The 11,342-nt window shown below is 41.7% G+C and overlaps 2 protein-coding genes across 3 annotated transcripts in view; one reads left to right on the forward strand and one right to left on the reverse strand.

Annotated features, from left to right (window-relative positions):
- Positions 1-11,342, reverse strand: part of LOC136933706 (homeobox protein MSH-D-like) — a 300,351-nt gene that overhangs the window by 134,802 nt on the left and 154,207 nt on the right. The window lies entirely within an intron of this gene.
- Positions 6,375-11,242, forward strand: timd4 (T cell immunoglobulin and mucin domain containing 4). 2 transcript variants are annotated; one of them, XM_067228869.1, is made up of 8 exons: positions 6,375-6,411; positions 7,328-7,438; positions 8,246-8,581; positions 9,146-9,211; positions 10,055-10,134; positions 10,489-10,600; positions 10,928-10,961; positions 11,101-11,242. In XM_067228869.1, the coding sequence occupies exons 2-8, from the start codon at positions 7,375-7,377 to the stop codon at positions 11,183-11,185; spliced, it is 777 nt and encodes a 258-aa protein (XP_067084970.1). In that variant the 5' UTR covers positions 6,375-6,411; positions 7,328-7,374; the 3' UTR covers positions 11,186-11,242. The 2 variants fall into 2 exon arrangements, with proteins under 2 accessions (XP_067084970.1, XP_067084969.1); XM_067228868.1 differs by lacking the exon at positions 6,375-6,411 and adding an exon at positions 6,495-6,530.

An 11,342-nucleotide genomic window follows, 5' to 3' on the forward strand; every position in this document is an offset into this window, starting at 1 on the left:
TTCATGGAGAAGGAACGATGGTATAAGGGTTTCAAATTTATTAAAGAAATGCTGTCTGGTATTTCTGTAATGTTGGCAGTGTAGTACAAAGTGCATCTCTGTCTCTACCTCACCTGTCGTACAGTGACCATATACTCTGGATTATTTTGGTAACCAGGTTTTTTTGTGTCTGCCTTTTTCAGTGGCTAGACTGTGGTCACTGATCCTGTACTTGGTCAGGATCTGTCTCTGTTTTATATCTTTGACAGTATAAAGATATTTAGCCAATTCATAATCTCTGTTTATTGCCCGATAGCAACTTAGTTTGTTTTGTGTTTTGGTTTGGTTGTTCCAATGTTCCAGATAGGCCTTTTTGGTTTGTTGAACAATTTGGTTTACTCTAATTTGTGATTGTAAAGCAGTACTGATCTGAGATGGGACAATGTAAGGTGTTAGTTGGTTAGTTAGTCTCATGACCAGCTGACTAAAAGCACTCTTTTGGGGGTTCAGTTCTTGGGTTTGCAGTGCTTCAAATTGCAATGTATCTCGGGGACTTGATTTGAGATGCATCCAGAATTTTAGGGTTCGTTTTAGGGTTCTAGGGGTTTATAATTAAGGATATCGGCCAAATTCTGCTCTGCATGCATAGGTGGGTGTTTTCCATTGTATGTTCAATATAATTCTACAGAATTCAGCATGCAGGGCCTCTATTGGATGTTTGTCCCATCTACTGTAATCATGCTGACTGAGTGGACCCCATACTTTACTTCCATATAGCGCTATTGGTGGTATTATGCTATCAAATGTTTTAGTCCAGATTCTGATTGGTACGTTTATTTTATGGAATTTTCTAATTGCAAAAAAGGCTCTACAGGCCTTCTCCTTTAGCACATTCACTGCCAGTCCAAATTTTCCAGAGGCACTGATTTTGATCCTCAGGTTATCATAGGACAGGGTGTGCTCTAGTGCGGGGTTTCCTAGAGTGAACATATGTCTGTCAGGGCCAGTGGCGATTTCTTTAAGACTGCAAGGGAAGCTCAGCGTCCCCTAAAATTTCAAACAATTAATTGTCAAATATTTACTATTGTGTTAACATTTTAAATGCGTTAGAACACGTTCATATCGAAGACGAGTTCTTTCAGAATCAGCTACATATATTAGCAGGTCGACTGACTGATTTCCTTCTCATACATTCCCGTAGCGTCACAGTGCATTTCCCTGTTGAAGCTCAGCTTCCATGGACTTCAATGGAGCTGCTTTTAACAGTTTTTTTCAGTGCTTCGAAACTATACGGTCATTGGATGAATGCTGAGATTATGTCCCGCCTCGGACACTCAGCGTCTCTGGGGGTGAATGGAGGAGTCGGCTGGCCTGGACGCTGGGCTTCCGCGTGATGATTGGAGGGTCTGTCGAAAGACTGCATCTCCTTTTGATTGACAGTAATCTTATACTACAAAAAGTCACCGAAGCTATTCAAGCTCAGTCCCATCGCGGATTTTGCAACTGTAGTTGAAAGACAAAATGCAGCAAGCTATTTCTTGGTATTTGCTTGACGAAATTGCTAACCAATTTTCATCATACATTTCATACAATTATACACCACGTTCCTTGATTCAGTTTAACCTAATTTCCACATTTCCTCCTTGATTAATATTGTTTTGTTAGATTGTCCATTCATTCAGTAGGCTAGCCTCTTAATATTCCTGTTAAATGTGCCTAAAAACGCCTAAACAGCATACCCAAAGTAAATTGGAAGCTGTTCTTGAACCATTTGGAGTACATGCATGTAAATGATCTCTTTTGAAAGCTGACACTCTGAAGTTATGTCCCCTGTTGTCAGGACCCCTGTCAGTCCTACTAGTGTTGAGTAATAGAAGCTTGAACACAAGGAAAGTGAAAATTTATATTTCCGCCTAGATTTTGTTTTGAAAACAGAGGCCTGAAGAGGCCTAGAGGTGGTAGGTATTAGCTGGAAGACTAAATTGGACCACAGGTTGAAGCCTTACCCAATTCAAATCAAAAGTCAAACATAATACCACAATATATTCATATTTGACACATGTTTTTATAAGAGTACATCCAGGCATTTTCTAAAAGGGCCTTTTGGAGACTCCAAAATGACCCTTTGTAACCAAGGTCAAATACTCAGGATAAAAGGTATTATTTTTCATAATTGTTATCTCTAATGAAAGGTGGTACTTAGAACTATCATATATAATAGCTAAATCCCTAATTAGTATTACTGAAACACAAAAATTGAAGCATGAACACATTGGAGTGCTTTATCTGATTCCCAGGATTGGCGCACAAAGAAAACTGATTCTGTCAACCATATTGCGCAATCGACTTTTATTTTGACGGCTCCACAGACACATACAAATGAGGTATTGGCATTTTCAGCTAGCTGTCAGCTACAAGGCTAACGAGCTCATTTCAGAGCCAGTCGAAGCCAGTTCGAGAAATTTGTTTAGAAAGAGTGTGGGGGGGGGGGGGGGGGGGGGGGGCGGGCAGGACGCACAGACCTAGTTGGCTTTAGAGGGCTGTCAACGGGGCATGGAAGCTCCTATTGGGTCAAACAATGTGTCAATCAAAAGGGGAGGGTTCAACGGACATTTTGATGCCTTCATATTGTAAATACTCCGTTGCTAACTGGAGAAAAGAACACTTTTATGTGAACAAGTTGTTTCTTCTGTCGGCTAACTTGCATAATGAAACAAAGGATAATGGCTATTCATGAAGTAAAACATTGTATTTGGACGAATTACTTTACATGGTTAGATACTTTGAACCCTTGGGACTGTAAGCAGATCAAGTTTTGATGGCATGATTTGCACACCTGGACCTATTTGAACCACTTAGGGTGAGTACAACTTTTTTCTTTGGCATTGTTGAAGGAATGTTCACCGGAAAAAGACGTTGACTTTGCTTGCTATTGCGACTTGATCTTGAATTGGTTTATTTCAATGGAAGCACAAGAATCGTAGCTTTCCAATGATGTATAACATGTGTAGCGTCTAAAAAATATATTTGTTAGAATTTAGTGCGTCGTAACTGAGGAAGGGGGGGGCAGCATTTTTGTAACGCGGGCGAAACAGTAGCGTAAACAGGCTAGGCTAGTGTCGTAGGGGTGAACTAGCCAGTGAAGTAAATAAAATATTTTAGGATGTAGGCCGAAAATGAGCTTCCCCTCTTTGAAAGACCAGCAGCCGCCACAGCACTAGGTCATCTGCATAGAGCAGGAATTTTTTCCCTGTTGTTTAGGTTGAGGCCAGGGCCTGTAGGTTGTTTATAGTACTTAATTGTACTATAAGCTGATTCCTCCTCAAAATAACAAAACATTGTAAAATGTACATTAAGAAGGTTACACTCAACAACAGAGTTAAATATATTTAATTCTCCTTCATGGATATTCGAACACGCACCTTCGGGACAACAGATGCAACACTTTAAACAACTGAGCCACAGAAACTTGAATGAATTAAGTTTTTTGGATCAATTTATCGAATAGGAATACACTTTTCAATGCAGTCACAATATCGATCAATCAAAATAAAACTTCAACACAGATGATGCAAGAAATCCGATATGCATAATCTTACCCAAAAAACACAAATAATAATAGTTCTGGCTCTTTATGTAGCCTAGCTAGAAATCCCCTCAGAGTAAAACATTAAAGTTATGACTATATGGGTCATAAGTACAGCTACATTAATCCTTTAAAAACATGACTCCCTAAAAAGGGAGTCAGGTGGCTGAGCGGTGAGGGAATCGGGCTAGTAATCCGAAGGTTGCCAGTTCGATTCCCGGTCATGCCAACTGACGTTGTGTCCTTGGGCAAGGCACTTCACCCTGCTTGCCTCGGGGGAATGTCCCTGTACTTACTGTAAGTCGCTCTGGATAAGAGCGTCTGCTAAATGACTAAATGTAATGTAAATATTTTGTGATAATGTTTGCCATACGTACCGCTAGCCGCAATGAAAATGTTCGCTATGTTAAACACTATTGACTTTAGCTAAACCCGAAGTAAAAGTAAGTCCTAGGGCTACATATAAATGCAATACATCCTCTATCCAGCGTTGGCGAGATACCACTCATGTACAAATCCCATTGGCTTACGTATATAAATGTAATACATCTTCAGACCAGTGGTGGCAGTAATACCTCGGCTATGAAGTTATAGGTTCTTGTGCCAATATATTGTGATGCCAATTTGTTGAGCGGTCATCTTCCTTGTATAAACCTAGAAAAGTGAAATACGCAGCCAAGGTGACAGATATAAAAGTTCATCGGCTGTCCTTCACATTCACACACTGTTGTCTTTACTTAAAAGATCATCTATGATGTCCCAAAGGCCCAACTCATTCTCAGGTCACCTTCTGGCAGCAACCTTGCAGCTGGGTTTCACTGTGCAACCAGGCTTAACCAAGCTGCTTCTGGGCCAAGGGCTGATTGGAATGGCACACTGGGACTTGCAGATGACCTGAAATAAAAGAAAATCTTTCTACTGTGTAAGATGTAGGCCTACTTTTTTTTATGGAGTTGAACGCTGTTAAACACTGCAATGATCAGCAAACACTAGCCATGTCTCTACTTCAGAAAGGATACTGTTCACAGCTGTATGAGTCAATAGGACATTACCATTACCTGAATGACTTGCAGTGATCGGGAGGTTATGCCTGTTCCGATGATGGCATAAACCATGTTAGATTGTTGGCTCTATGTGCATTGTTTGGGTCTCCTGTCTATGTCTTCTGTTTCTGTGTCTTTGTTGCTGTTGCAAGATGGCAGGCAGGCAGAGGAGCTGTGATTGCTGCAGGGGTACACCTGTGATCTGTGCCTTGGTCCTTAATAAGCTGTGCCCAAACAAGCTGGGTCTCTCCATTACTAGCAGGAACATCGTCACTGTTTGGTTATTAGTTTGTAATGATTCTCTACACTTGCACTGATCCCTCACCCACTCCCTACACTACTAATTTACATGACCCTCACATCTAACCGTTTCTTTGTAAGCACTTTTTATTGAATAAATACATTGTTATCCTTATTCCTTTGGTGTACCTTAATTTACTTCTGGAGCAATAAAGTATCAATCTAATCTTCCTATGAGCCATGTTATGACAGCATTAAACAAGCACCGATTGGCTTCATATTGCACGCTAGGCTTATACATATGTGTATTGGCACAAGTTTATAGTGTAATACCTTGTGTGGGTGAATACATACTTTTCTATTTAAAAACTAATTTTTTGGGAAGATCTTTGTCTTCAGTTATATTTAAATCACTTAATATGACAAATATACGTACATTAGCCTTTTATGAAAGGCGTCATTTTTCAGTACTCGAAAAGTCAACATTTAAATGTAACCTTTACTTAGCATTATTTTACATCATAATCTTCGAACATGGTTCCAATATGGTGTGAAGATGGTCAATATGGGTCTAAATATATAACCCCAGGCTGATCCTAGCCTCAGCTGAAAAAACTAATTGAATAGAATTTTTGGAAATTACCTATTCTAGGTAATAACAGTTTCTTCCCATCCACTGCTGGCCTCTTCAACAAGGCAAAGGACTCACACTGACATAACACTTTATCTACTATTTATAAGTCTATCCACCACCTAATTTGCACTATGCTGCCCATATTGCTGCCCTATTTTATTTTATATATTTTGAAAAAATATGGAGACAGCTCCATGTAATGGGTTATGTCCCGCCCCTTTGCATTTAAATTGAAATGTATCACATAATCTTAATGAAATGTGTATTTCTTTTGAAAGACATGCAACTTCACATCACTTAAGAGATGTATATTTATTCATGTATTTATATATTTAATTATGGCACATTTAGTCCTCCATATGTGTTATGTACAACTTGAAATCTTCCAGGGAACCCTTTTGCCACTGGAATGAGACAGACGAATCGGTATGTGAAATGTAATGTATATGTGCAAATGTACAATTAGCATACCCATTCAATTATGAGTCAGAGAATAGATAGACCTCTGTGACAGTGGGAATGCGTGTGTCTGTGCATGTGTGTGTGCATGCAATTTCAACATGTGTGGGTGTATGTACTTGTTGAAATATTAATGTTTATCAAGTATTGCACAGTTGGTCAGTCGGTGAAGAAGTCAAGAAAGTTTATTACTTGCGGCTGGCTGCAAGGAAACAAATTATCATGGTGGTTACAAAGTTGTATGCTAGCTTGTTTGTAGCTAACCATTTAAACATCACCGCCAGCCACACAGCCATTGGTTCATACACAGGCATGCACCTGTCACATGGCTCTCCTTACATTGGCTGTCTCCATTACATAGATCTTGCGCGCATGTGTGCCTGCGTGCGACAGCAACCCTGGTTGAAACACAATAGCAGCTGAAACCACTGAATCTCCAGTCCTGGTGTCATAAAAGCTCCTCCACAAAGGTAACAAGCAAATGGGCACCAGACCTTACTTAGCTCCGTTGAACCTTCAACAACACGGAGTTAGTAACAAATGCTCACCCTCCCCAAGGGCAACTAAGATATGGGTCCAGTATGTTTAGGTAAGCCTAGTTAACTTAGGGGTTGCTCCTCTCTGCACACATGGCATGTTGAACAAAGTATCATTCTTATACAGGATAACGGGTTACATCTTCAACTTTTCTGACAGTACTGCAGGCTTTGAACATGTGCTGGAGTTTGTAATGTAATGTAGAAGACTGTTGGGTCATAGTATGACCCAACAGTTACACACTACACACTATTTTGTAGTGTAGTTGTATGTTATATGAATCTATCCATGTTTTATAACCTCTGTTGCACTCCAACCGCATTACAGCCATCCGACACGTTCACACACAAAGACACATGTATTCACACATGCGCACACGCACACACACACACACACACAGCTATGAGTGGACTGTTGTGTTCCTTCCCTGTCCTCCCACCAGTATTTATGCAGATAGGACTCGCTTGTGGACGCCCTGGCCTACAAGAGGGCCGTTATCTCCTCCCACCCTGGCCGGGGGGGTTGGCTGACTGGGGTTAACAGGGAGGCTAGCTGGGGTTAGAAGGGGGGGCTAGCTGGGGTAAGGGTGGGGGGATAGCTGGGGTTAGTGGGGTGGGGGGGTCACAGCCTTCCTGGAGATGTCACAGAGCAGCCTCCTCAACACAGCTGCCTATTCAAATAGTCACACACACAGACACAATTGCACACACAAACACACCCTCTATCTTTCTCTTTTGCTCACCAACTATCTCTCGCACTCTCCCTCACATGCTTTCCAAACCACCCAGCCCCTTTCTCTCCCTCTCTCTTTCTCCCTCCCCCCCCCCCCCCCCCCCCCCTTCCGTCCAGCACCAGACAGTGGTGGTTGTCTCTCCTCTGGACAACAAGCCTTCAGCATGGCAGCAACAGGAGAAGGGTGGCGTCCGCTTCTCTGCTTGATCTTCATAGCAACACTACCAGGCAAGGAAACCACTGCAAGAACAACGCTAACACCACACTGCACCATACTGCAATAACAATACTCACACAATAGTGCAATACCAAAACTAACACTATACTGCGGTATACTATAGTAATAATACTAACACCACAATACACGGTACTGTACTGCAGTAACAAAATTAACACTGCAGTATATTTAAGTACCAATAATAACACTATACTGCAGTATACTACAGCATCAAAAATAACACTATTCTGCACTACAGTAACAATAGTTACACTATACTATATTATACTACAGTACCAATACTAACACCATACTGTAGTGTATTGCAGTAGTAATACTAACACTAAACTGCAGTTTATCACAGTAACACAACATACTATTTCCTCTTCAGGGTTCTCCTTCACTGTTCCTGGATCTTGTTCATGGTTCTCTTACTAAGTTCCTAGTTTATCTTCCGGGAACATTCTTTGTGTTGTTGTGTGTCCACAGTTGATCCATGGTTTGTTGAGGGGATGGGGATTGCTCAGTGATAGAGTATTAGATGGCAAATCTAGAGCTTGCAGGTTCAAATCCAACCCTGCACTTTATCTTGGATAAAAGTGTCTGCTAGATGTATATGTCGTTAGATTGGGCTACTTATTAATATCTTGGTGTAAATTGGTGAAATTATTGGTGAAATGTAACAAATCTCTGCAAAACGCTGTAGAGTAAAAAAAAAGTTATTCTATGGTTCCCAACGTGTCTACCTAGCAGCCATTTGGTTTTTATAGTGTACCCTGAACTCTGTCTCCTATTTCCTGTTTGCTGCTGGCCTCCAGTCAGGTCCTCTGTAACAGCCGTCAAGGTAACGGAGGGCGAGGCAGCCATCTTGACTTGTCAGTACTCCGTGAAACGTTTTGGCGTGAGTCATGTGTGCTGGGGACGGGGCTGTGGAACCTTCTGGTGCAACGACATCCTCTTGCAGACAGATGAGAATGGCATGATCTCCAAGGTGTCGGACCGTTACCGGCTGACTGGGGATGCTCTGGCGGGGAGTTTGGATCTACTCATCCTCCAGGCCCAGAGAACGGACAGCGGGCTGTACTGTTGCCGGGTAGATATCGACGGCATCTTCAATGATAAAAAAGTCACCCACAGCCTGAGGGTTGTTAAAGGTGGGACTTTCATGGTGTGTGGTATATTATGGTCTGTATCACACATTGAAACAGTAGATAAAATAAGTACTGGGTTCCAGTTGTTAGGAACGAGGGTGTGTCATGTCCCATGGTCTCTATCTTAACCCTCGTGCTGCCTTCGGGTCACATGACCCAAAGGTTCATAACGAAACATCGTTGTGTTTACCCAATTTTACCCAATACAAAAACAAATAAAAATAATTTTCTTTTAACCATTCCAATGTGGGGGATCTGAGACAGCCCGACAGTTAAAAGAAAATGCTTCACTTTGTTTTTGTATGAGGTAAATTTGTCGCAATACGACGGTGGGTCACAATGACTGATGGGTCAGAATGACCCGAAGATAACACAAGGGTTAAAAAAGGAGCCTTTTAGTTTCGTTTGAAGGACCTTTTCTGAACTTAAGAGAAATATAATTCAATATGTAAATGTAGACCTAGACTCATTTTATTATACTCAGATTTAGACCAATGTGATGTTGATGACAATGTAGACTAATTTTGCAGTACATCTATACTGGTGTGATTATGTTGATCTTCTCAGCTCCAGCTGTTAGCATCCAGCCCACCACAACCACAGAAGAAACCACAGAACCTCCCCTTCCTACAGGTGGGAACATCTTAACACCTCTCTCTACTACCTCTTAGAACCTCTCTCTCACCCACAAGTTAGAACTTCCTTCTACCACAGTTAGAACCTCTTTTTACTATAAGTTAGAACCTGTATCTACCAACTCTTAGAACTTCTCTAACCTACAAGTTAGAACCTCTCTCTCCCACAGGTTAGAACTTCTCTCTACTATAAGTTAGAAACGTCTCTCTACCCCCTTATAGATACTCTCTCTACCACCTCTTAGAACGTCTCTCTCCCACAAGTTAGAACCTCTCTCTACTACAAGTTAGAGTCTCTTCCGACAACCTATTAGAACATCTCTTTCAAAGCTTAGAACTTCTCTCTACCAAAGTTTGGAATCTCTCTCTACCATAGGCTTAGAACATCTTTCTACCATAGCTTAGAACGTCTCTCTACGACCTGTTGAACCTCTCTTTAACACAGATTAGAACCTCTTTTAGAGCATTAGAACAACAGAAAACCTCTTAAACGAAGATATATAATTTGGCTTCCAACACTCACCAAAAAAGATGCATATCAAAAGACACACATGCATGCACACAAGCATGAACACACACTCATACAAACATAAAACCCAAATACGGGTGGGTAGGTGTGTTGTATTTGCAGTCTGAACCTGTGGTTCAGTTTTTCAATATATCAAGTAGAATTATCTGAGCTCTCAAGAGGGGATCAAATCTTTCACTTCCTGCCAAGTGCATGCAAATGTATGTGCCCTCCACTTTGCCAGAAGATCAGGTCCTCTAGATAGGCGCTGTTGTAGGCCCTGATTCATTCCAATTCTAAAGTGTGTCTGTGTGGGTGTTGTGTGTCACTCAGAACATTGGGCAGTTGCTGAGTCACCTTATGTAGATGTTCACAGACGGAATTCTAGCGTGTTGGTGCATTCTGGGACAGTTGTGAGTAATCATGCAGAATTTCCTTCTCCTTCATCACATTAATGCATCAATCGTCAACATCATCATCACCATAATCAACATCTTTATTATCCTTTTGATCTATGGACTATAACTAATAATTTATTAAATAACCCCCCCACACACACACACACTATGCATGCACTTTCCCTTTTTTTCCAAAGCACGCACAGACGCACGTACACTTGCACTCACATAGAATATACATGTATACATACACACACATCGTCCATGCACATGCTTTCTCTCTCCCTCTAAAACACATCATACACACACACACATTCTACACACACACACACACACACACACTCATCTGTGCCTCTCTGCTGCCACCAGCTGGAGGATGTGGTCCCTGCACTGTCTCTGCAGATCAACGTTCCGGTGCTCTCTCTCTCCCTCAGTCTCCTGTTGTTGTTGCTTGGAGCTCTGGCCCTGCTGGCATTCAAACGTACGAACACCCACACCCTGGCCAACGATTGGTTGATTGATTCTTTGTTTGGTTGTTTTTTATGTACAAAAATGTTACAAAAATGATTCCCAATTTCAAGAGGATGACACATGATTGCATTTACATTCACACATATTCATGAGGTCCTGTGTGTGTGTGTGTGTGCACGTGTGTGTGTGTGCGCACGTGTGTGTGTGCGCACGTGTGTGTGTGCGCACGTGTGTGTGTGGTTTGAGTTGGTGTGAGGATGAGTGAATGTGTCCAACCCTTGATGTACTTCCTGAATGTAGCATCTTCAACGTGGTCTTGTTATTGTTTTCTCCTCAGGAGGAATCCACCTGAGATCTCTGAAGACAGGCTGGTGAGACAATAAGCTCTTCTCTAACTGCCATAAATGGATATAAACTTACATGTATAGATGCATACCTCGATGTAGGCTATAATACATCAACGACGACTCATTAATGATGATATAATCCGTGACTGATATGTTCTTCCAGTCTCTCAGCCAAAGAACCGCCTCACATTATCTACGAGATCCGGATGAGGAGACCCGTCGAGGAGAACATCTACACGCTGGACTAGAACCCACTAGAACCTCTTTAACCCTCAAGAACATCTTCTTTACCATGTCCTGGGGGTGGGGGTGGGGGTGGGGGGGGGGGGGGGGCAGACGTTGTAAACATTGGGTGCTTAGCCCTAAACTAGATCCAAGGTTTGCTGTGAGTTTAGATAAGAATTT

The sequence above is a fragment of the Osmerus mordax genome, chromosome 25 (assembly GCF_038355195.1).
Source record: "Osmerus mordax isolate fOsmMor3 chromosome 25, fOsmMor3.pri, whole genome shotgun sequence".
Classification (NCBI taxonomy): Eukaryota; Metazoa; Chordata; class Actinopteri; order Osmeriformes; family Osmeridae; genus Osmerus; species Osmerus mordax.